We start from the raw sequence: 26,635 nt of genomic DNA, 5'->3' as shown, positions 1-26,635 counted from the left end.
TAAATCTTACCACTGCAATGACAGGAATGAGCACTCCTAAGTTGCCAGCACTGCTTGAGGCCTAAAAGAAAAAGAAAAAAAGACAATTTTTCAATGCAGAGTACAACCCTGATTCCAAAAAAGTTGGGACAAAGTACAAATTGTAAATAAAAACGGAATGCAATGATGTGGAAGTTTCAAAATTCCATATGTTATTCAGAATAGAACATAGATGACATATCAAACGTTTAAACTGAGAAAATGTATCATTTAAAGAGAAAAATTAGGTGATTTTAAATTTCATGACAACAACACATCTCAAAAAAGTTGGGACAAGGCCATGTTTACCACTGTGAGACATCCCCTTTTCTCTTTACAACAGTCTGTAAACGTCTGGGGACTGAGGAGACAAGTTGCTCAAGTTTAGGGAGAGGAATGTTAACCCATTCTTGTCTAATGTAGGATTCTAGTTGCTCAACTGTCTTAGGTCTTTTTTGTCGTATCTTCCGTTTTATGATGCGCCAAATGTTTTCTATGGGTGAAAGATCTGGACTGCAGGCTGGCCAGTTCAGTACCCGGACCCTTCTTCTACGCAGCCATGATGCTGTAATTGATGCAGTATGTGGTTTGGCATTGTCATGTTGGAAAATGCAAGGTCTTCCCTGAAAGAGACGTCGTCTGGATGGGAACACATGTTGCTCTAGAACCTGGATATATCTTTCAGCATTGATGGTGTCTTTCCAGATGTGTAAGCTGCCCATGCCACACGCACTAATGCAACCCCATACCATCAGAGATGCAGGCTTCTGAACTGAGCGCTGATAACAACTCGGGTCGTCCTTCTCCTCTTTAGTCCGAATGACACGGCGTCCCTGATTTCCATAAAAAACCTCAAATTTTGATTCGTCTGACCACAGAACAGTTTTCCACTTTGCCACAGTCCATTTTAAATGAGCCTTGGCCCAGAGAAGACATCTGCGCTTCTGGATCATGTTTAGATACGGCTTCTTCTTTGAACTATAGAGTTTTAGCTGGCAACGGCGGATGGCACGGTGAATTGTGTTCACAGATAATGTTCTCTGGAAATATTCCTGAGCCCATTTTGTGATTTCCAATACAGAAGCATGCCTGTATGTGATGCAGTGCCGTCTAAGGGCCCGAAGATCACGGGCACCCAGTATGGTTTTCCGGCCTTGACCCTTACGCACAGAGATTCTTCCCGATTCTCTGAATCTTTTGATGATATTATGCACTGTGGATGATGATATGTTCAATCCCTTTGCAATTTTACACTGTCGAACTCCTTTCTGATATTGCTCCACTATTTGTCGGCGCAGAATTAGGGGGATTGGTGATCCTCTTCCCATCTTTACTTCTGAGAGCCGCTGCCACTCCAAGATGCTCTTTTTATACCCAGTCATGTTAATGACCTATTGCCAATTGACCTAATGAGTTGCAATTTGGTCCTCCAGCTGTTCCTTTTTTGTACCTTTAACTTTTCCAGCCTCTTATTGCCCCTGTCCCAACTTTTTTGAGATGTGTTGCTGTCATGAAATTTCAAATGAGCCAATATTTGGCATGAAATTTCAAAATGTCTCACTTTCGACATTTGATATGTTGTCTATGTTCTATTGTGAATACAATATCAGTTTTTGAGATTTGTAAATTATTGCATTCCGTTTTTATTTACAATTTGTACTTTGTCCCAACTTTTTTGGAATCGGGGTTGTACAAAGGCTCATAAAAACTGTGCATATCACACTCATAATCATGATCGCTTTCTGTGTTGCTTACCAATTCATTAGGGTCTTTAATAACAACTGCTAATACAAAAAAAAAAAAAGTCAAAGTCCCTCTCGCACCAAAATCTGGTCTTCTCAGGCAGTCTCCTGTCCCAGTATTAACCAACTCTAAGGCGTATGGGTGCAGCACCGATCTCCATTTCTATAGTCCTCGGTCTCTTGCCTATGATGGGTGGTCCGTTGGATCCGACGTGCGGGTGTGGACTCGCAGCCGGCTCTGGAGTCCAATGCGGGATCTGCATGTACGTCCGCAGTGAGGGCAGGAAAACTGTTCTGAAATCACTGGGTGCCTCAGCTGCCACCTTTCTCCTAGCACACGCCACAATGATGTCTCGCCGGTTGTCTTCAAAGTTTTCCTGGACAAGGCGTATCGGGGCACACCAGTTGGATCAATCCTGCACACACTCCTCCAGCTGTTTTGGGGCTATGCCAGCATAAGCGATGTTAGCCTTGACAGTCTTTGAAGCGTTTCACTGGCCTTCCTCGTTTCCTTTTGCTTTGGCAAAGTTCGCCATAGAGGAGCTGTTTTGGGATCCGGTGGTCATCCATGCAAATGACATGCCCTGTCCATCCCAGTTGCACTTTCAAGATCATGGCCTCGATGCTGGTTATTTCAGGATGGTCCAAGACCTTGAGATTTGTAATCTTGTCCTGCCACTTGATGCCCAGGATCAAAACACAGGCTACGCATGTGAAAGCGCTCAAGCAGTCGAATGTGCCGACTCCCAAGCGCTCCCATTTCTCTCTTATTGTCCGGTCTTTTGGAAAACGATGAGTACTAATCCCATCACGATTGGTGTTGCTACACCCTCCTACGATACGTCTGTTAACCATTTTATTTAATTTTTTTTTAAAGATTATTTTTTTGGGCTTTTTCCACCTTTATTGGATAGGACAGTGTAGAGACAGGAAATGAGCAGGAGAGAGGCGGGGAGGGATTGGGAAATGACCTCGGGTCGGAATCGAACCCGGGTCCCCGGATTTATGGTATGGCGCCTTATCCACCTGAGCCACGACACCCCCCTGTTAACCATTTTAATAATTACGTGATAACGAAGAAATTTGCAGAAAACCACCAGGTTGTTTTCTCATAAACAAACCAGTGCTGACGTAGGATTCAGAGGGAGGCGTCCCGCACGCGACGTCACGAAAATCAATGTTTGCTGGGAAATCCAAACGCCAAAGTTTTTTCAGAGGCGGACCAATTCGCCTCAAATGGCTTGATTTCAACTGAATTTTTCTGGCATTGCGCAAGGTAAAAAAATTGCACAGAATGAAAAATGTGACAGATATTTGACCAAAGTTTAATATAAAATAGGAGAATTACATTGATCTTGCTCCTGAAGTTACCCGTGATATGCACTTTAAGATAATTAACCACAAAAGACATTACCTGTTATTTACTTATTTTTTTGTTTCCATAAGTACAAAGAATGGAAATGGATAGCAGTCACAGACACCAGAATGCACATTCACCGTGTCTGTCTGGTGCGTTTTCGTTTCCTCTCCGTGACCATGTCAAAATCTTAGTAGCTGATGAAATCCTAACAATATTCATTTTCTGTGCTGACCTAAAACTGGCAAATATTTTGTATTTCTTATTTTCATTTAGTTTTTTTTAAATGAGATACTCGTTATCTCTCCTGGATCTTACCTCTTCCTCCACCAATCATAGGCCATGAATGGCATCTTATTTATTTTGGCTTGCAAAATCAATCAATCAATCAATCATTGATGCGCAGGATGAACGCAGTGGTGATTTCAACAAGATGCACCGACTGTATTCGCATGAACTCCTTTTCAGTGATGACTTTTACAGTCCGTGTCTATGTAACGTAACAAGCTTTGGAAAAATGTAGGTGTGTTTACCTTAAGTGCTGGGCCTTTGTCACTGGCTCTCTCACTGGCACGTTTGCCCTCGAGGCCCAGCTGAACGAACAGCTCGAGCAGGTTTACAAGTAACTCATCTACCTTCTGCTCAGCCTGCAGGTTAGCTGCGATGTTAGCTAGAGCATTAATCACAGCCAGGGAGCAATGCCTGCCAATACGAAACAAAAAAAGGGAATCGCACATAAAAACTCATAAGGGTAATGCGACCAGGGACATATTTTCTTGTTAGGGAAAACGGAATCACTCATTCTAGGAACGCGAGCTAGAACTCAAAGAGAAAACAACCTAGACGTTATGACAAATAATTATGTCCTGATAATATAATCCATTTTGCTTGCAGGTTAATAACCACACAGGATAATCACAAAACTTCTGAGTTCATGTCTTACTCTAAAGCAGATCCCCAGAATGCTCTGGGGTTGGGGGGTGAGGAGCATTTTAAAAAACCCTGCTCTTCAATCGTTCATCAAAACAACTGGTTTATGTCGGCTGCCTGCATTTTTAGCCAAACTTGTAGTACTCGAGTCCGACTCGTGATTCAACTTGGACTTGAGCACTGATGACTCAGACTCGTGCATTAACTGCGTTCAGACTTGTAAATTGGAGACGAGGACTCTGATTTTTTTCCTTATATTTTGTAACATGCCGTAATAATTTCATCTCATCTCATTATCTGTAGCCGCTTTATCCTGTTCTACAGGGTCGCAGGCAAGCTGGAGCCTATCCCAGCTGACTACGGGCGAAAGGCGGGTAAAGTCGCCAGGTCATCACAGGGCTGACACATAGACACAGACAACCATTCACACTCACATTCACACCTACGGTCAATTTAGAGTCACCAGTTAACCTAACCTGCATGTCTTTGGACTGTGGGGGAAACCGGAGCACCCGGAGGAAACCCACGCGGACATGGGGAGAACATGCAAACTCCGCACAGAAAGGCCCTCGCCGGCCATGGGACTCGAACCCAGGACCTTCTTGCTGTGAGGTGACAGCGCTAACCACTACACCACCATAATAATTTGACGCAAGATATTTATATCTACATACATTTCTGCACTAATTTCGCGCAAGCGTGTCACACCTGCACACCCTGGCGCGTGCATCAGATAGACTCGCGGGTGCGCTCCGGACAGCGCGCGCACCAAGCGGACTCTCACGCATGCACCGTAAACGACTCGCACCTGCACAGGATTAAGGTGCAATCAGCGCACCTATATAAAAACTCTGAAAACACACTTACTTTGCGAAGTATTGAGTTGCATTGCTGACACATTACCGAGCCTTATTTCCTTGTTTGGTTTCCTGATCCCTGATTTCCTGTTTCTCGTCTTTGATTCTGCCGAGTCTACGATAGCCTGTTTGTACGTCGCTCGACCTATTACCGGTTCCACCGTTTTACGATTTTGCCTGCCGTTCTGGATTGTTTACGTGTCTTCACTTGTATTAATAAAAACACACCTTCGGCACTTACATCCGTCTCCCAACCATCTCTGACAGAATACTTTGCACTCCCTGACAAAGAGAAACACATTCACCTGTTCATACGTCATGTTCAGGAACAAACTAATGTTAACGGCGCTGAAACAGCCACCGTCAAATGGTGCGGTTGGAGTCTTGTTCTCGGACTCGACTCGAAATTTTTTTTTTGACTTGGACTTGAGGTTTAGTGACTCGACTACAACACTGTTTTTAGCATATCCCGTGGCGCATTGTAGGATGCTATTTATATAATATTCCTTGCAACATCATTATCTGTACCTGTATAGCAATTTCCTCATCATGCTGTATTGCAAAGTGATGCAGATCAACTGTTGGCCATGATAGCAAATTTATGTGAAGAACTCATTTAACGGTGCAAGTACTGTCTTTTAAAGTTATGATACACGCTGCTGAATGACAGGAAGTGACCTCTAATTACCTGTATCCATGATCTTTGTAGTCTTTGGTGGAATATACCATTGAGCTGGCTTTCACACTTATCTGCTGAAACAAGTTCCAGACTTCCTGGTATATGTATTGCTGAAAGATGTTCAATAAAAGGAAAAGATTACTAATAATTCTCACACAGCTTCACTAAGTAACACAGAATATTTGGATAATTAATTAAAACTAATATTACTAGTAACCGCACATACTCTCGCTACAGTGCCTTGTGTAAGTATTGTAGAATTAACTGAATGGAGTCCAAATGTGTGCAATGATCATAATATAAATTAGGGATGTTAACCGATGACCGTTTGACCGGTGGTTGACCGAATCAACGTCAACCGGTGAAATTTTTTTTGGTTGTCGGTTAAAAAAAATAAATCAATCGTTTTGAAGCTGCCAATTTTGGAGCGGAGAACCTGGAATTCTGTGTTGTAAATGCTTGGGGCATGCCATTCGGTGTAAGGACGACAGCTGACAAATCAGAAACACCCATTCAGTCATGTCCCGCCCTCCCGCCCCAGTTGAAGACAGCTGACAAATCAGAAACACCCATTCAGTCATGTCCCGCCCTCCCGCCCCAGTTCAAGACAGCTGACAAATCAGAAACACCCATTCAGTCATGAAGTTGAAGACAGCTGACAAATCAGAAACACCCATTCAGTCATGTCCCGCCCTCCCGCCCCAGTTGAAGACAGCTGACAAATCAGAAACACCCATTCAGTCATGTCCCGCCCTCCCGCCCCAGTTGAAGACAGCTGACAAATCAGAAACACCCATTCAGTCATGTCCCGCCCTCCCGCCCCAGTTGAAGACAGCTGACAAATCAGAAACACCCATTCAGTCATGTCCCGCCCTCCCGCCCCAGTTGAAGACAGCTGACAAATCAGAAACACCCATTCAGTCATGTCCCGCCCTCCTGCCCCAGTTGAAAACAGCTGACAAATCAGAAACACCCATTCAGTCATGTCCTGCCCTCCTGCCCCAGTTGAAAACAGCTGACAAATCAGAAACACCCATTCAGTCATGTCCCGCCCTCCCGCCCCAGTTGAAGACAGCTGACAAATCAGAAACACCCATTCAGTCATGTCCCGCCCTCCTGCCCCAGTTGAAGACAGCTGACAAATCAGAAACACCCATTCAGTCATGTCCCGCCCTCCTGCCCCAGTTGAAACATAGGAAGTATGAGAAGAAAACAGTAAATCAGAAAGCTGCGCACATTTGCGCAGCTTCCGCGCAAACGTGCGCAGCTTTCTGATTTACTGTTTTCTTCTCATACTTATACTTCCTATGTTTCATGGACTGGAACGGCATTTGCTTATTTAGTAATTTTAATACAGAATTTACTCTGATGAAATTATTCAGACACTCCAACGCCCCCCCTAAAAAAAAAAAAACTCGGATCTGCACGATTCAGCCGTGAAAAAGGCGCGCCGTTTGCATCCGTTTAAACTCATAGGTTAACCGACTTTAACCGGCTAATGAGGCTCGGTGGTCGGTCAAGATTTTTTTTTAGTTTTCGCCACCCCTAATATAAATACAACCGTTCCAAAAAGGCCCCAGAGAACTGGTTTAATGAGAGAAAGGTTAACTTTTTAGGTGAAAGCAAGCATCATTCTGAGAACACCATCCTTACAGTGAAGCCTGGTGGTGGTCGCATGATGCTGGAACAGCGTTCCAGCTTTTAACGCAAAAAAAAAAAATAAATAAATAAAAATGGAAAAAAGTTCTGCGGGCAGTACTTTTTTCAAGGCACCGGACTGTAGTTAATGCTGCTGACTGACAGGTTTTAGAGGCAAAAAAAAAAAATAGCAATGCAGCCATCATCATTCCTTTTTTCACTGCTCTTAACCTGAAAACCAACCACTCCAGGCCATTCCACAATGAAAGCACACTCGGCATTCAAATGTCCTTGCTGAGCTCAATTAAGGAGAAAGTTCTGCCTTAAGCACACCATGTGCGCTATACAAAAAGCCCCCATTTACGAAGAACACGTTTTCGTCGAAGAATAGAAAATAAAACCCATTTCTGTACGTGCAAACCCACATTGCCAGTGATGACCATGCAGCCCAGCTGGTCAATGATGAGCACATCGAGCTGGGAGGGTGGCTGACAGAACTTCTGCTGCAGGATCTGCAGGATGGGTTCCATTACACGTGGCGTGTCCCTCAATGCCACCGCAATGTGCCCCAATGCCCGGATGGTATGATCTGGAATAAGGTGAGCATCCCTAGAAAAGAAGTAGTAGTTATAACATTCCGGTGGCACTGCTTTCAATTGTAAAGCTACACTTTGAAAGAACATATAGCTGGTTTCAGCATTTTAGCAAACCCATGCAGACGTACTTGTCATTTTCCTGAGATATGTAAAGACGGTTGGACAGGCTGGCAAGAAACGCCTCCACAATAACAGAGTCCATGGTTAGTCCTGCTTTCAGGCACCTAAATGGCAATAAACAGAATACGAATAACTAAACAGCTTGAGCTTGACTAAAGGAACGAAACGACCTAGAGGGTTGTTGTAGAAGATAGCACAGTATACACCACTTTTCTGAATTTAATACACTAAAATAATCTACAAATTTATTCTGAATGATCCCAGCGTGCATTCTTGACTGTGCATAACACGAAAATCTGTCATTTCCATCATTTGTTTACCTGCAGATGTTGTCTATGGAGATGTCCCGGAGCTGCTCGTACATGGACGGCTGGCTTTTCTTACTGGCATGGGCACTGAAGGTGGATTGGGAATGCTCATTGGTCACGTGGATCTTAATCTCACCGGTCCCTTTTTACAGAAGAAAAATGATTCATTTCTTCAAGTCTGATTCCTTGATTCCCTTCACTCTAATGACAGAACTAAGTGTTCATGTACAGTATGTAATCTAAATTTCTGCGACAGAAATAACAGGTCTCACCACTGGAATACTGGCTGTGGTATTTATACAGCTTGACCAGAACAGGTGACGGCACCACCAGGAAGTCTCTCAGAGACATGGTGACGGAGTGAGCCACCACCGGGAACCGCTCACACAACCTCCCTAGACCCTAGAACCACATAGCATCAAGACATCCATCACTCTAATATGACAGTGATAATTATTTATCTCTTCTGAATCATCCGTTTCGCTACTACCCATTTTCTTTTCCGTTCATGTTACAAACCCCACTATATATTGGTAGTCTGGATCAGTTTCTGTGTTCGCCTTCACCCTAAAACAGGGATCGTGAACGAAGCTTCGGCTCAAGTTTCTGTCACTAACCTGCAGGCAGCAGATAAGCAGAGGCATGTGCGCGATGATGACTTTACTGGACGTCTTAGACTGCAGCTTCTCCGACAGCTTGGTGCAAAGATTCTCAGCACCTACCAGGAAGTGAAATAAACTGAAAGACCTTTCTTTATAACCAAGGAGGCAACTAGTTGCTGGGTAAACAGACCAGCATGGTCAATCTGAATAAATTACAAAGAGAAAATGAAGTTGAAAAGTAAATAAGAACATGAGTGGCACCATGGAAGAAGCCGCTGGATGTCACTATGGCAGAATAGAGAAAAAAAAAAAAAACGGCAAAACTGGGTGTTCTCTCTAACTTCCTTTGACACTTCACCTTAAAGCTAAACTGCCTTTCAGATTTTTCAAGTGTAGGTCATAAAAACAATTTTCCCCGACACCCAATTATTTTTGTTTAGTGGACCGAAAGCTACTGAATTCGAATCACAGACTTCCAATTTTATTAGTTTTTTTTTTTTTTTATAAATAGAGCAATTAATGAATTTAGGGCCATGTGGCCCTAAATTCTCCACTATTTTTTCCTGCTTCACCATGACCCAATACAAGATACTACATCATGCATCACGTGGTGGGCTTTCCCTGTTCACGCAAAGCATTGTGGGATACAAATTTGAAACAGGAGAGGAAAATGGAGGACACGAATGAAACGTGAAAGACCGACTACAGTAACGGAAAGCGAGAAGAAAAAGATGTTATGTTATATACGAAGGAAAGGAAACACAGGACCAAACTAATAAATATGGGCGGTCAGCGAGCACCTCGGTGTGATCAGCTGTTCGTTTAGCGACAAAATGATAGAAGTGTCAGTGCACGGTCAAGGCAAACCTGTAGACGGCAGTAATGAAACACTGGATGCCAGCTGCCGTAAAACCCAAAAGAAGAAGGTAAATCTGTGCACAGACTTCCTCTGTCTACTTGACTGCACAAAGCAAGTGATTTCATGCATATTTACTCGGGAATCCACTCAAATTAAATAACTTTCCAGCCACAGAATGGCCTGGGTTGTTTTTTTGTTTGTTTGTTTTTTGAGGTATTGCAGAAATAAACATATATTACAATGACCAAATTTCAGAGGGATCCAAATTTCACCGATTTTATGAAATCGAAAGGCCGTCTAGCTTTAAGGAAACAATAAATATATTAAATTGCGCTCCAATTTTCTACGAAAAAGGGTTTTCTGCAGGCCACGCTACTATTGGCAAGAAGTACCCCATCTATAGTTTTTAAAGAAGTGATCTAGAAGAGGTGAAAGCTCTTCTAAACGATGGTGCTCTTACCCTGTTCCTCGGTGACGGCCCACACCATGAGGTCCACGCAAGCGGCGTTGGCCTGGCATCTCAACTTCAGCGGACTCAGCTCGCTGTGCAGGGACTCCACGTCATGCAGGATGCGCTGCAGCTCCGACTGGCTGCTACTGAACTGCTCCAGCACAAAGTCATGTACCTCCTTCACAAAGGACGTCTGCAGGTCTGCACATAAAACACAGGGTCTAATTGTCTACAACAATACTGGACATGAACAAGTTACTTAACCTTTCGACGACAGCAAGTGATTCTGAAAACAGGCATCAGTTTTTAGTCAGATTTAGAATATGCACATATATTTGTTACTTTAGGAGTTTGGCTGACTATTTCATAATTCGTGTATGTAGCACTTGCTCAGACTCATGCTTGCTCGGGGCTCTCTCTGTTCCAGGGCAGGCTGGTATGAATGGACTAGCAGGGATAAGGAGGAAATACATAAAAACAAGGCTACTTTAATTAATTAAATAAATAAATTGATAAATAAATAAATCAAAAGTTTGGTATAACCAAGTGCAGCAGCGCTGCCAAAAGTTAAATGCAAAGGAGGAACGTGACAACAATAAAGACTTGTTCTTCTTAATTTACCCACAAATGTATTTATTCACTTGAAAGGTGTACGTCAAACCAGCTACCTGATTTGGGACACTCTGACATCCTGAACTATTGAGTATTTAGCTTCAAACTTGAAAAATAATTCGTGGCCCACTAACGGGCCGTGGCCCAGTGGTTGAGAAACACTGCTCTAGAGTTTGTGCGCGCATCCCACAACAACATTACACATGAAAAAAACATAGTTCATTAATTTAACTCCTTATAAAAGTCACAGTATAAACAAATATCTTACCTCCCTTACCTTTCATATAGTATAGCGTGTCCCTCAACATTTTAAATATCGCCACATACAGAGGGTCACTGAAGGTTTTGTAGAAGAGATGATGACCAGGCGTGCTCTACAACAGAAAGCATGGCTCATACAGCGTACAGACCCAGGATCGATCAGTGAAAACCCGAATAATGCATCTTACCTCCAAAATATCCACCATGGTTTGATCCAGCTTCTTTAAAAATGTCTCGGCGACAAACTGTTCAACCTGAAAACAAGACAGCACGTAATATTGTACATTTGCTGTTTATTGGCACTCTGATCAATATCGCTGCTGGATTTTCTAACTAATATCCCTTATGGGATAAATTAAGTACATAATAACAGTATGTACTGTAAGTGTACGCATTCATGCATCTGTCTATCCACTCATGTATTCATCCATCTGTATGTGTTTTTTTTTTTACATTTCAGGAAGAGAGGAAAAAAAAAGCAGAGTCGAATGAGAAGAACGGATGTGGAGCACTGACCATCTGAAGGAGACGCCTCAGCATGTCCAAAGGCACATCGAAGCCTCTAGTGCTGCTGCCAGTGAAGAGCGGAGACACAGAGAAACTGGAGCTAATGGTGGAAAAGTAGTAATCCGGATCAACAGCACTGCCGTCAGGTAGGTATGATCCTGCTGTAACGTATACAAAACACACACACACAGGCCAAAGCAAGGCACAATCATTATTTATTTATTTTTTAAAAAGAGAGAGGATATCATCAGCATAAGTGTAACACAATGATGTTATCTACAGTAGAGCCCTGCACTCCCGCGGGAGTCCCGCGGGACCCGCCGCAAAGCAGTGCGGCGCGGGACAAATTTTGAAAGCTCATTGCGGGTGCGGGCGGGAGCGGTGATAAGCTGCAGTCCTGCTAACTAAAAACGTGTTTAAAATAAAATTTATAAATTATTAATTTATGTCTATCATATATAATTTGTGCTGGATATTTTATTTGGCATTAATAAAAACATTTTAAGATGCCTAAATTTGCAGAGAGTCAGATTGCCATTGATCACCCTAACGGGCAATCCTTTGATCACTCTAATGACTCGCCGTTCACACCCAGCCTCCAGTGACCCACACTAACATGATGCCTCAATGACACCTTAGATGAGCTGGTCATCAGAATTCTGATTCTGATTCAGGAGAGGATAAATATCTCTCGTACGTTTCCGATTCCTTTCCTCTTCCGTGTTTGGGATCTCCGATCATGGCAGAAGAGAAGAGCTCTACGCACCACGGGAGAGCGCATACTTAAATGATTAGCCTACTTAAATAATTATTATTATTAGGTCTACATGTTGCCATTTCAACATTCCGAATTTAGAAACAAGGTAAATAATAACAAACGTGAACGTGAGCTGTAGATATTTATGCTCAAATCCACTCAAAGTAGGGGGCGGGGCACCATCACGCTGTGTCAAGACAAGAACTTTCCTGAGAAATAACGTGAACATCTGCATCATGCGGGATTTGCGGGCGGGAGCGGGACAAAATATGGCAGGCGCGGGCGGGAGCGGGACTGAAAATCATAATTCTTTGCGGGAGTGAGCGGGAGCGGGACTGCACAATGCGGGCGCGGGTGGGACTGAAAAATCCGACCCGCACAGACCTCTAATCTACAGCTGCATAGTGCTACATTTTTTTAAATAAATACAAACTCCCAGAAATACTCAAACACTTTTATAAAAAAAAAAAAAGTAGAAATGTCAGCATGGTGTGTGAATGCTGGAGCTAACAGTTTCCCGACCTCAGTTACATCACTTCATCGTTCATAACTGATCTCAGCTAAAGGACTCTGAACTGTTTTTTAATCTCAGTTGTGCAGTTACACTACCGTTCAAAAGTTTGGGGTCACTTTGAAATGTCCTTATTTTTGAAAGAAAAGCACTGTTCTTTTCACTTTAAACTAATCAGAAATACAATCTATACATTGCTAATGTGGTAAATGACTATTCTAGCTGTTTTTTGGTGCAATATCTCCATAGGTGTATAGAGGCCCATTTCCAGCAACTCTCACTCCAGTGTTCTAATGGTACAATGTGTTTGCTCATTGCCTCAGAAGGCTAAAGCTGGGCATACACTGTGCGATTTTTTTCAATCGCGGTATTCAGCTGCTGCTCACACTGTACGAGTGAATCGCAGGGGTAAACAGCACGCAGCTTACGATTCCTGTTCTCACACTATACGATCCGATGTTCGGATGCGATGCTCAGATCCGATGCTCAGGATTTCAAACAGGTTTGATTTTCATCCGATCGATCAGGAGGAGGTCGTGAGGTGTTAATCGCTTGTCGTTACCCCATGTATATACTACACGATCCGAGACGCATGATTCAGCCAAAACTCGGCCCGATCTCCAAAATAGTCACACGAGTGAAAATCGTGTCGAAATCGGGCCAAAAATCGCACAGTGTATGCCCAGCTTTATGGATGATTAGAAAACCCTTGTACAATCATGTTAGCACAGCTGAAAAAAGTTGAGCTCTTTAGAGAAGCTTTAAAACTGACCTTCCTTTGAGCAGATTGAGTTTCTGGAGCATCACATTTGTGGGGTCGATTAAATGCTCAAAATGGCCAGAAAAATGTCTTGATTATATTTTCTATTCATTTTACAACTTATGGTGGTAAATAAAAGTGTGACTTTTCATGGAAAACACAAAATTGTCTGGGTGACCCCAAACTTTTGAACGGTAGTGTATATATTTAAATAATATTGACTGGCTTTGAATGGTCTATCAGATATATTCCATTCAGCTAGCATGATAGTGAACGAGTCGAAGACGAGTAGCTGAATGGAATATCTCTGATCGACCATGAAAAAAAGCCAGCCAATATTATTATTATTATAATAATAATACATACACACTCACTTCATATCAGCATTCTCAAAGGCCAACGCTAGCGACTCAGTGCTGTTAGTGCGACAGTGCAGTTACCTTCCAGCCAGTATAGTGTTAGTGAAGGCCAATGCTAGTGCAGTCAAGCCGAATATTATTATTAATAAATGTGTCATTTACATAGTTACTTTTAAAATCAACATCGACAGCCACACACAACAGAGCGACCTGGCAGCCAAAATTCTCTCCAAATCTTTGTAACGGCCACTCCAATACTTTCATTTTGTTATAACTTGATAATCCTCCTTCCTCATGAAGCCATCGATTGTCTGAAGTGCACCAATCCCTTTTCCAGTGAAAGGCCTCCACAACATGATGCTGCCACCCCCATGCTTCACAGTTGGGATGGTGGTGTTCAGATTAAAAGCCTCACCCCTTTAATCATCATACACCGTAGCCAAACAGTTCAATTATTGCTTCATCTGACCAATCATGTTGAGCAAGCTCGGACCCCCATGACCCTGCCCCTCCAACCGACTTTATCCTGCATTGCCACAGGCAGTTCTTCTACTAGGCAGCCCATGTCGTCCCGCAGTTGATCGATGTAGGTACGTACGGGACGACCCACAGAGGTGGTACCGTGTTTGGGCTGCCATAGAAGAAGATCGCTAGCCAGCTCTTCCTTGTTGCACCAGCAAACTGTAATCTTCTCTCCTGGATGGTATGGCTGAGACATGGTAAGTCTTTCAGTGGCGAAGAAAAGGAACCGCGGACGCCACGCCTACAGTCCTTGCAGTAGTCAGTATGACTGGGAGACCTCGGCTGTTGTTTGTTTAGCGCAAATCATCCGCCCAACGTCAATTCCATGTGCAGTCGTTGGTCAACGAAAACTCATCCGTAAACGGATGAGACCAGAAACTTCAGTCTGGATTTTTTTTTTTCCAAAGAATTTTTAGAATACGCGTTTCTTCCTTGGACAACATTCTTTTAAATCATGGTGGATGCATACATTTGGCACCTGCAACTCCATCAGGTTTTTTTTTGTCATCATCTTGGAGTTCAGTTGAGGAACTGGACTTGAGGAGGTCCACTTTTTTTTTTTTTTCCCCTGAGGTCTTGAATGAGTTGCTTAAGTGTTAACTCATGGTTCCGTGGGCAAAAGGGCACCGTCTCTAAAAGCAGGACTCTTAATGATCACAAGCAGATATTTCTAAAAGGGATGACGTCAATTTCTGGAATTTTCCAACTGTGTGCAGAGACTGTGAACTTGCCAGACTGTAATAAACAAACATTTGATTCAAACTGAATGTTTTAAAATGAACTCTGATGTGAACAGAGTAGATGCTGTAACTGACTTGCCAAAAGAAACGTATGGTAACATGGTAAATGTATGGAGTTGTGAAAAACTGAAATTAAACATCTTTAGCCTAGGCGTATGTAAAATTTGGCCTCAATTATAGATAACAGTTCCTATCGCTAATATACTTGCCCTCAAAAAAGGTGTATATTAATATTATGAATAATTAACCGTACAGATAAATAATTCAGCGGCTCCTTTTCCAGCATCGCGGTCATGCTTCACTTTGTCACTTTATTCCATGGGCGCAGATAGGATTTTTGAACTGGGGGGACTGAGCTGTCAGCAAATGATTCCATTTTGTGTAAATGCGCATATATATATATGAGTGATTCCACGCTTATGGGTACTGAAATGGGGACATGAACTTATTCACCTAAAACCATTTCTTTTTTTACCATCAGGTCACAAAACATGTAATCTTTAATGAATGATATGTTAAAAGATAACTTTAATTTTCTGAGATGTAATAAAAACATATTTATATGCCAAAGTCAAGCCTATGAGTTCCAAAATGATGTCTGTTACATTACTTCTGTTACGATTGTCCATCTCGCGTCTGTTACAAATTAATTACAATCTAGCTATATACCATGTTAATCTTATTGAAAGAATGTGTAGGTTTATTCTACTACACATGTTTATTAATTATATTTGCTAAAACATCACCTTCCTATGTTTCAAAAAGTAATTCTACATTGTTAAAATTGAGAATATATATGTCCACGACACTTCTGTTACGTTCTGACTTTGGCATATAAATGTTTTTATTACATCTCAGAAAATTAAAGTTATCTTTTAACATATCATTCATTAAAGATTACATGTTTTGTGACCTGATGGTAAAAAAAAGAAATGGTTTTAGGTGAATTTTTAAAAATAAGTTCATGTCCCCATTTCAGTACCCATAAGCGTGGAATCACTCATATTATATATATATATATATATATATATATATATATATATATATATATATATATATATATATATAAAAATGTGTGTGTGTACTGAAGCTTCAATATACATTCGAATTGTGAGTTTTCTAACTGAATGAACATTGGTAGACAAAGGCCTACCTGGTCAACATTGCTCGGTTTTTGAAAAAAACGCTGTAATTGTTTTTTTGTTTTTTCATTGTTGACCCCACCAGGGATTGCCTGCAGGCCAGGAGGACAATGTTAACATCTTGAATCTCATAATTTCAGTTCACAGTTGCTGCTTACTAAAATAACATTATACATAAAAACAACAACATTAAAAGATATTCACCTACAGCCTAGAATGCTGTTATTTTACATTTAGCCCACTTCAGGTAAGTTCAAATTCCTTCTTATTATTATCAGACTAGCTACTCAACATTACAAAACAAGTATTTGTCACATCTGGGAAAGGCAACAGGCATAGGATATTTACATCTTTTGGTTCTTGAAATAAACGCTGTGATTTTTTTTCCCCTCTTCTCTGGCTTAATGTGGCAGAAAGATCACCAGCTCGGTCATTAGACAGTTGTTTATGATCGCTATGGTTACCGCGACAGGCAAAATCCCCAGCTCCCCTTAGGACCCCGGGGTCGAGATGGTGCGTTACATTTACATTGGAAGTCGGAACTTGGAGCTCCGAGCAACATAACCTCAGAACTGAGCGCTTCCCAGTTTAAAAACTGGGACATCATGGAACATGGAATTCGAAAAAAATGGCCAGTTAATGAAATGAAACGAAAACCTCAACGTTTATGCTGGGAGATGCTGGATTTCAATGCTTTTCCGACTTCAAACTTCCAACTTACGAGTACAACTGAACGCACCATTAGTCGCAGCAGAAACACCGCTGCTATCAAATGGATGAGCTGTGTAGTGTTATTAACCGAGAATTACGTGGAAAATGAACACCTTGCTTTCCCAACTCTGCAAGGATCTGCTCCAGCCTACACCGATTCAAGAAGGGGAAAATGTGGATTGATCACAGACAAGGCTGCTGCCATTTCAACTTTGTGCTGCAGTGTAAGTTAGTCTAACTAATGGAACATTAATCCTCACTTTTTCTACCTATGTGTGGCGCCTTACGTAGGGACGGTGGGTGGGGGGGACAGATGGGGGTCACTATAAATCTGGGGGGGACATGTCCCCCCCGTCCCCCGTGCTATCTGCGCCATTGCTTTATTCCGCATCTCATCGCCATCTTCTTATGCTGGGCGATATTACTACTATTCGGGACAATACCCTTTCCATTTGCAAGTATTTTCTTATTCATGTCTCACTCTCGTAATTGTGTACAATTATGTTCATACATTGTGGGTTTTTTTTGTCATTTATTGGTTACTTTACTCACATTCCATCCTCGTTTGTTATATTATGCTGTGAAATAACATTCACTACCTGGTGCAATATTTCTATTTCAGTTGCCAGTATTTTATTAATGCAATATTTCTACTTCAAATGAAGTACTACTTTTATTCAAGTTCCTTTCTTATTCTGTTATGTACATTACATACCTGGCCTGTGTTTTTTCCTTTTTTATTCATTTTAGTGCACTTTTTTTTTACGTTACTGTCCATTCCTGACCCTTTTCTATCTGTGAGCTGCTGGAACATGTACATTTCCCCACTGAGGGATGAATAAAGTTTATCTTGTGCTTACATCCCGCTAGATGAAGCTGCATTGTTGTACAACACATTTTTATCTCTGTGCTCTGCATGTTGATATCTTCACAAAAGAGAACTGAAGTGTGCTTGGTGAATAAAGATGATAATTCTCCATCATGTAACTGTAATCGGTATGTCTAGATTTTAAAGGAGATACGCAGAACCTTTATTTCTGAGTGGATAGTATCTCCATCCTTGACTCTTGTATGCTGCATAAATGGGAATTAAAAATATATATATTTTTGAGTTAAAATCGACCACAAAGTTAGCATTCGAGCTGCCCCGCTGAGCCAGCCAGCCCTGAGTGCATGACGTCACAGCGGTAACCGGTTTTAAGGCCGAAGCCTTTGACAGCTATAGACCAAAGTCAGACTCGGCAGGCGAGAGTGGTTGCAATGGCCTCTTCGTTTGGATTCCTCAGATAGCAATATATCTGACTGTGATAGTCCTGAAATTAGTGTGTGTGTACATGCTACTGCTATACACACAGAACCGTATCAGTTGGAACCATCGGAAAGTGACTCCAATAGTAACACGTAGGCCACGGACGCCCCCACCTTATGAAATAAAGTCAGAGAACAAAGCAATCTAAAGAACTGGATGGAATTGAACTGACAGTCTCATGTGACTCTCATTAAAACAGGATAGGTGTTATAACTTATGCAACATACATGTACATGCATGCATTTTCACTGATAAAACGTAAAAGGCTAATTAAATAATCAGATGAACTGAGACGATCACATTCTGAAGCAAATTAAATAAATTTTATACCGGTAACTTAAACACGCAATACAAGTTACATGTATTAATCTAAATGCAGGTAAACGAGTGCTTTTTGTTGTTTTGTATCCAAATGAGAGTCGCATCTTACCCGTCTGTGTTCTCGCTTCTTGAAGGCCGATCGTTTCGAAACAATCTGACTTTCAGTTCTTCGTTCATTTGCGTCTTCCATGCAAGGGCGAGATATTGCTGTTGAGGCAAGCATATCCAGCGGAGAAATCTGACGACTGGTCCACTCATTCTCCATTTTCTCCATACTGAGTACTCCGCCATTACTGCTCGGCTCCCACTCCGAGAGAACTGGTGCAACTGAGCTTTACTTTCCTTTTCTTGTAGTTTTCTTTTCCTTTAATTGTTGGTACTGCACCCTCTTTCAGTACGGGCTTATAGCCAACGCTCCTCAACAGATCAGAGGTTTCATACGAGTCCTCAGTAAAATGTGCAGAGCAGAGGAGAGACCACTTCGTAGGCGCCCAATCCGTGAATTTCTCACGAAACGTGTCCAAATTTTTGCAGTTTGAATTAGGGATGTTAACCGATGACCGTTTGACCGATGGTTGACCGAATCAATGCCAACCGGTTAATTTTTTTTTGGTTGTCGGTTAAAAAAAAATAAAATAAAATCAATCAATCGTTTTGAAGCTGCCGATTTTGGAGCGGAGAACCTGGAATTCTGTGTTGTAAACGCTTGGGGCGTGCCATGCGGTGTAAGGACGACAGCTGACAAATCAGAAACACCCATTCAGTCATGTCCCGCCCTCCCGCCCCAGTTGAAGACAGCTGACAAATCAGAAACACCCATTCAGTCATGTCCCACCCTCCCACCCCAGTTGAAGACAGCTGCCACTCGGCGAAAGAAAAGTGTAGACACAGGCTTTTTAGCTTACAAATTACTGTTCTGTTTTTTTTAATTATTATTAGAAGGCACATGGAGTTTAGTCCTGCCTTGGCCAGTGCATTCTGAAAGTATGTTTCGGTCTGTAGCCAACAATGCATGTTATTGCAGATCAGATCTCTCCACACAAACTAAAGGCGCAGATGCCGACTTTTGGAGGGAAGGGGAGAGAATGAAATGACGGCGGTGTCTGAGGGGGAGTGACAAACGCAGCTTTTATGTCTGTGAGCCAAGTCGGTGACGGCTTCAGAGCAACTTCAATACCATGCAGTAATGGCGTGTTGATATTGGTAACGGCGTTATAACGATTGTAGCTAATTAATTAGATTACCCGGTGTTATAACAGCCTTTATTTTAACGCCGTTATTCCCATCACTGAATGTTCTGTACTTCTTCTAGCACTTGACTTTATTTTCAACGCCATCATGGCCAACTGAAACCGTCTCTAAGCTGGAGCCATTTGTCCTCCGCTCCGATACAAACCCCTCGACATCAGTGCCGCGTTTGACTAAATGTTTCACGCTGTAGAAAAGGTAATGTGAGTGGAGGACAGCGACTGGGACTGAATGTGCGGATGCTCGCGGTTAGATTTAGAATAGACTCGAATAATTCCAATTCTAGAATTTTAAACTCATAGGTTAACCGACTTTAACCGGCTAATGAGGCTCGGTGGTCGGTCAAGATTTTTTTTAGTTTTCGCCATCCCTAGTTTGAACATTCTTGGGCCATGAATGCGACATAAATCCACCTTCTGTCATGTCGCTGCATCCGCCAGCAACACATCTACGTGGCACGGCGATAAATTAGCTCAAAATGGAGGATCGGAGTTGCAATCAGCTCTGTGTTTTAGTACAGCGGAAATGGCGATTAGACTGATAGCCTTCCTGCTGCGACGTCACAGATGTCAAAGTCATTCACTCAGACCGCTACCGATATGAATCATTTTAATCGTAAATATTACTATATTAGATTAGTTAGCACATAAAACTATTCCTGTGCCATTCTTGAGGTCTCAAGGCATTTAATAAACAAAAAGTGAGGCCATGGTTCTGCATATCTCCTTTAATTTGAACTAAGAGGACGTCACTGTCGCTTGGAGAAAGAATATGCTCCGTGACATCAGCTAAAAGGATTTGATTTCATATTGATATTTACGACGTTCAAATGTTACCTTCAAAGTAAGGAGCAGAAGGGTCAGCAGGAGAGCCTGGAGGCAATCCTGAACGTTCTGGACTTGCCTGTTAAAAAACAAACATGGAGGATATAATCACGATCATAAAGTTCTACTTTATGAAAAAGCACTGATAACTGGTAAGGCACAACACTGCAGCCTCACACCTGCTGGGAGATGCTGGAGACGCTGCTGGTTTTGCGGCGCAGCGTGTCGCTCTGGCACACAGTGAGCAGCGAGCTGGGCAAGATGGAGCGGAAATCGTTGAACGAGCGCCGCCTCACTGACTCCGACTCCTCCGAGGCAGTCACCGGCTGCGCCGTCGTCCGTGGGAACAGCTTGGACAGCAAAGGTTCGTCTGTGTTGCTGTAGCGCCCAGACGCTCGCACAACACCCAGCAAACATGGCAGAGTGTATCGACACAGGTATTCTGAGTAAAGATATATACTTTGTGAATAAGCCAAAACCACTAAAGTTTAAAAAAAAAAAAAGAAAGATCATATTTAAAGTGCCATTCCACCATTGGATGTATTCTTTGGCATAAAATACAATATATTTTATGACAACATGACTAGACAGAGAAATCTTTTAGCTTCAAAATGATACATCAACCATAATTTTTTGACAACGACAAGTATATTAATTTTGCGGCCAAAGTCACCTACCCTTTTAATTTCCGCGCGGTAGTGAAGCGTGATGTCATCGGCAGGTTCCCCTTCTTGTGTACCACGTGTCGGTCTATTTTTAGACCAGGAAACCCCCAAAGTGAGAGAGTCATTTCTCCTCGTATATGAGGGCCAAAAAAATTGCGAAAAACTTTGAGTTAATCTTTCAGTTAGCTAGATTTATTGGTATTAGCTAGATTTATTGGTATTATTTTTATCGCGTTCTATCCGCCATTGCTGATAATATGTGCCACGTCACACGTCACGTGGTACACAAGAAGGGGAACCTGCCGATGACATCACGCGCGGAAATTAAAAGGGTAGGTGACTTTGGTCGCAAAATTAATATACTTGTCGTTGTCAAAAAATTATGTTTGATATATCATTTTGAAGCTAAAAGATTTCTCTATCTAGTGATACCATTTATATATGTTGTCAAAATATATTGTATTTTATGCCAAAGAATACATCCAATGGTGGAAGGGCACTTTAGGACCGATTTACAATCGACTACTAAAGGTCATAATGGAAAGGTAGGGGTTTAGCACCACATGCAGTACCTTTGTCTTGATCCTCAGGGTTGAGACATATTTCAAGGAGGACCTGCATGAGGTCCATCACAGCCTCCAGAATCTGTACAGGACGAGAAATTTTTACAAACTCAATAATCGAATACTGTAATGATTCTTGGATTATTAAAATGACAGAAGAAAGAAAACAGCTTGTCTCAAGACCTTGTTTAAGTGCATTGAAAAATATCTTAAATATATTCCAATGTATCTAGTATTTCTTATTATTAAAACGCAATAAAGCAAATAAGATTATTGAACCTTAGACGTTTTTGTTTTTTTTAAATAAATTTCAAGCTTGAAGTAGTTTTATTCTAGACAAGGCCGGATTAACTATATGGGCCTGCGGCACAGTGCCCAGGGGCACTAACCACTCACAGCCAGTGGGGGGGGCACCACATGACAGAAACTTTAAAAATATTTTTCGTGAATGTTTGTACGCTTAAAATGGTTATACACTTGACATTGTTAAATAGTCGTCATATTTAACCTCCTAAGGCCCAAGATGTTTTTTTACATGCATTTTTTATTTCTCTTTGCTATTTGGGCTTATTAGAACCTGATTAGAATAAAAACTAAGCATCATCTTTTGATAAGATGTACTTTTAGAGAAAAAGTGTGTCCACATATGTGGATTCTTGTTCCGAATTTCTAAAAAGTGCTGTCCACGCATGTGACCACTAAGCCCTAGGAGGATAATTCATTACGAACACTAATTTCATAAGAACAACAACAACAATAATCATAATTCTGAGCAAGAGTGGCCTATGTGACCATTCCTGACAACCTGTCAGTTGAGCCAGTCCACCTACGGTGAAATGTATCAATTTTTTAAAAACCGCGGTAGAAATGAAAAATGGACAGACATCAATTGAGTGGTTGTGCGAAGAGAAAATTAAAAAAAGAGAAAGACTCCAGGCGTGTAGCTGCAATTAAAAAATGTTCCAGTGTTAGATCGTTTTTTTATAAAAACATCGACAACTGCTGTCACTACCAGCGCTGAAGCCGAAGCTAGTGAAATCAGCGATGCTAATGAGGGAGATGGCCCTGCTAGCACTAGCCGGGGAGATGCTACAACCACAGCCAGTGTTAGCCGAGGGGTCGGCGACGACGAGGATCCCATTGAGGAAGATGGGAGCGAGGGAGACCCGTACTGGATGTTATTTGAATTTATATTTCGAATTGAGACATTTGAATATGTTGCCTAGATCGATGCTATTTTAATTGATACACATTTTGAATTGACACATTTGAATATGCTGTATTGTATATAGATGGATGCTGTTTAAATTGCTGATGCTTTTTGAATTGAGACATTTTAATATGGATAGAATAGAGTATGGATGCTTTGAAGGTTTTTATTGAGACATACAAATATATGCTGCTCATTTTTGAATAAGACATTTCAATATGCCTACATGCATATCGTTGGTTGTTTTCAGTGAATTTGATGGGCTGATGTAGCCTACTTAATACATTTTCAATGAGGAAGAATGACCTTGTTTGTGTGTACTATTGTTTATGTATATGCTACTATTTTTGACAGCAAAGGGCAAGGTTTGTGAGTGTGTGCAGGAGGTTACTGAACGCGTGCGCGCAGGGTAGGGTGGGGGCACTTGAGGTATAGTGCCCAGGGGCACCGCATTGGCTTAATAGAGATCTTGCAGTCACGTGACCGGAAAGTACACAGCCGCCATCCTGTCGGTAAAAAACACAGCTGAATACTGCTGCACTTGTGTACAGAATGGATCAATTTCAACCGACGGACTACATGGCTCATTTTTCTAATGAACAGATAACTAGATACAGTGGTGCTTGAAAGTTTGTGAACTCTTTAGAATTTTCTATATTTCTGCATAAATATGACCTAAAACATCATCAGATTTTCACACAAGTCCTAAAAGTAGATAAAGAGAGCCCAGTTAAACAAATGAGACAAAATTATTATACTTGGTCATTTATTTATTGAGGAAAATGATCCAATATTACATATCTGTGAGTGGCAAAAGTATGTGAGCCTTTGCTTTCAGTATCTGGTGTGACCCCCTTGTGCAACAATAACTGCAACTAAACGTTTGCGGTAACTGTTGATCAGTCCTGCACACCAGCTTGGAGGAATTTTAGCCCATTCCTCCGTACAGAACAGCTTCAACTCTGGGATGTTGGTGGGTTTCCTCACATGAGCTGCCCGCTTCAGGTCCTTCCACAACATTTCCATTGGATTAAGGTCAGGACTTTGACTTAGTCATTCCAAAACATTCACTTTATTCTGCTTTAACCATTCTTTGGTAGAACGACTTGTGTGCTTAGGGTCGTTGTCTTGCTGCATGACCCACCTTCTCTTGAGATTCAGTTCATGGACAGATGTCCTGACATTTTCCTTTAGAATTCGCTGGTATAATTCAGAATTCATTGTTCCATCAGTGAAGTCAAGCCATCCTGCCCCAGATGCAGCAAAACAGGCCCAAATCATGGTACTAACACCACCACGTTTCACAGATGGGATAAGGTTCTTATGCTGGAATGCAGCGTTTTCCTTTCTCCAAACATAACGCTTCTCATTTAAACCAAAAAGTTCTATTTTGGTCTCATTCGTCCACAAAACATTTTTCCAATAGCCTTCTGGCTTGTCCACGTGATCTTTAGCAAACTACAGACGACCTGCAATGTTCTTTTTGGAGAGCAGTGGCTTTCTCCATGCAACCCTGCCATACACACCATTGTTGTTCAGTGTTCTCCTGATGATGGACTCATGAACATTAACATTAGCCAATGTGAGAGAGGCCTTCAGTTGCTTAGAAGTTACCCTGGGGTCCTTTGTGACCTCGCCAACTATTACATGCCTTGCTCTTGGAGTGATCTTTGTTGGTCGACCACTCCTGGGGAGGGTAACGATGGTCTTGAATTTCCTCCATTTGTACACAATCTGTCTGACTGTGGATTGGTGGAGTCCAAACTCTTTAGAGATGGTTTTGTAACCTTTTCCAACCTGATGAGCATCAACAACGCTTTTTCTGAGGTCCTCAGAAATCTCCTTTGTTCATGCCATGATACACTTCCACAAACATGTTTTGTGAAGATCAGACTTTGATAGATACCTGTTCTTTAAATAAAACAGGGTGCCCACTCACACCTGATTGTCATCCCATTGATTGAAAACACTTGACTCTAATTTCACCTTCAAATTAACGGCTAATCCTAGAGGTTCACATACTTTTGCCACTCACAGATATGCAATATTGGATCATTTTCCTCAATAAATAAATGACCAAGTATAATATTTTTGTCTCGTTTGTTTAACTGGGTTCTCTTTATCTACTTTTAGAACTTGCGTGAAAATCTGATGATGTTTTTGGTCATATTTATGCAGAAATATAGAAAATTCTAAAGGGTTCACAAACTTTCAAGCACCACTGTATATGTCTAAAATAAACGATCTACAGATTAGTGACCCTTATGGCTTACCGGACGTAGTTTTCACGACCGTGTCAGTGGATATTGAACTGCCAGAGGTGGAATACCCAGACGTGTATAATTACCTCGTTAACTTTCCCTCGCTGTTCAGTGGTGAAGCACTGCGTGCTTATAAATCTCTGGACAGTTATCTTTACAGAAATTCAGGATTTGTCAGCGACTCAGATGTGGCATCTTGTAAACAAGAAAATAACAATCCTCATTGGATGGGTAAGTCACTTAAGTATTGAGTATAGCACTGACCAGCCGATTATAGAATAGAATAAGGTAATTCCAGCTGTAATTCCAAATCGTCCGTCTTGTTTACCATGGATCTGGCGTTGGAGAGATAAAGGCTTAGCAGTGGAGATTTGAGTGGCTGTTTTCTGAGCTTAGTCAACAGGCCAGCTCTGCAGCCTCGCTTTTGCTTCCGCTCCCGGCGCCGCCTCCTTCGCCTGCCAGACCCGATAACAATTCACGGAGACCCCGCTGGTCTCGCTATCTCGTCCGGAATGTTGTGCATGCGATGGAAATCGCTACAAACCATCATTTTCTGCTGGAAACCAATGTCCAGTAAGTCCATACGGTTGTAGGGGATATTGAAGTCCGGTACAGACGAACAACACGCAAAAATACACGCAAAACACATAAAAAACGTGCACAGGTAGGGAGAGCTTGTAGCCGCAGCCGTTGTAGTAGAATTGTATATAGTAGGGCTTTCCAGAAGAAAAGGTAGAAGTAGAACCAGAAGTAGAAGGTGGAAATATGGCATTTGACCGACAAGATGGCGTCTGTCACAATCTGGATCGGCTGTGACATCACATGCAAGTGCTCCATAGGGCACTGATTCTAGAGATACAGTACCAATCAAAAGTTTGGACACACCTACTGATTGAGAGATTTTTCTCTATTTTGACTACTTTCTAGATTGTAGAACAATACTGAAGACATCAAAACGGTCTTCAAACTGTCCAAACTTGCGGTGAACAAAAAAAGTGCCGATTTAAATTCCTACTCATCTTGGGATTGAATTAAACTCACTCCACTGAACACTGTCATTTGAGTGAAATGCTTTAGAAAACAACCAGAAGATGCTGTTGATGACAATCATGAACATTCCTTCACTGCCCACTCCCATACTAAATAAACCTGCAAAACAAGTCAAAATATAATCTTCAGCAAATTCCTGTTCAAC

The 26,635-nt window shown here is 41.8% G+C and overlaps 1 protein-coding gene across 7 annotated transcripts in view; it reads right to left on the bottom strand.

Moving 5' to 3' along the window:
* The window catches only part of pi4kaa (phosphatidylinositol 4-kinase, catalytic, alpha a), a 97,769-nt gene that overhangs the window by 57,388 nt on the left and 13,746 nt on the right, over window positions 1-26,635 (bottom strand). For 2 of the 7 annotated variants that reach the window (XM_060908776.1, XM_060908779.1), the window contains exons 5-20: window positions 21,979-22,051; window positions 20,921-21,183; window positions 20,754-20,820; window positions 11,547-11,698; window positions 11,219-11,284; window positions 11,038-11,143; window positions 10,548-10,604; window positions 10,167-10,358; window positions 8,863-8,963; window positions 8,518-8,647; window positions 8,258-8,387; window positions 7,946-8,041; window positions 7,647-7,830; window positions 5,593-5,693; window positions 3,651-3,819; window positions 11-61 (exon numbers count right to left, since the gene is read on the bottom strand). In XM_060908776.1, the coding sequence (XP_060764759.1) occupies window positions 11-61; window positions 3,651-3,819; window positions 5,593-5,693; window positions 7,647-7,830; window positions 7,946-8,041; window positions 8,258-8,387; window positions 8,518-8,647; window positions 8,863-8,963; window positions 10,167-10,358; window positions 10,548-10,604; window positions 11,038-11,143; window positions 11,219-11,284; window positions 11,547-11,698; window positions 20,754-20,820; window positions 20,921-21,183; window positions 21,979-22,051 (1,938 nt within the window). The remainder of the gene's footprint in view (window positions 1-10; window positions 62-3,650; window positions 3,820-5,592; window positions 5,694-7,646; window positions 7,831-7,945; window positions 8,042-8,257; window positions 8,388-8,517; window positions 8,648-8,862; window positions 8,964-10,166; window positions 10,359-10,547; window positions 10,605-11,037; window positions 11,144-11,218; window positions 11,285-11,546; window positions 11,699-20,753; window positions 20,821-20,920; window positions 21,184-21,978; window positions 22,052-26,635) is intronic. The other 5 variants (XM_060908774.1, XM_060908778.1, XM_060908777.1 and 2 more) reach the window with 4 other exon arrangements.

Source organism: Neoarius graeffei, chromosome 25 (assembly GCF_027579695.1).
Source record: "Neoarius graeffei isolate fNeoGra1 chromosome 25, fNeoGra1.pri, whole genome shotgun sequence".
Taxonomy (NCBI): domain Eukaryota; kingdom Metazoa; phylum Chordata; class Actinopteri; order Siluriformes; family Ariidae; genus Neoarius; species Neoarius graeffei.
The sequence above is the reverse complement of the archived record's forward strand: the minus strand, read 5'-3'. Positions and strand labels throughout refer to the sequence as shown.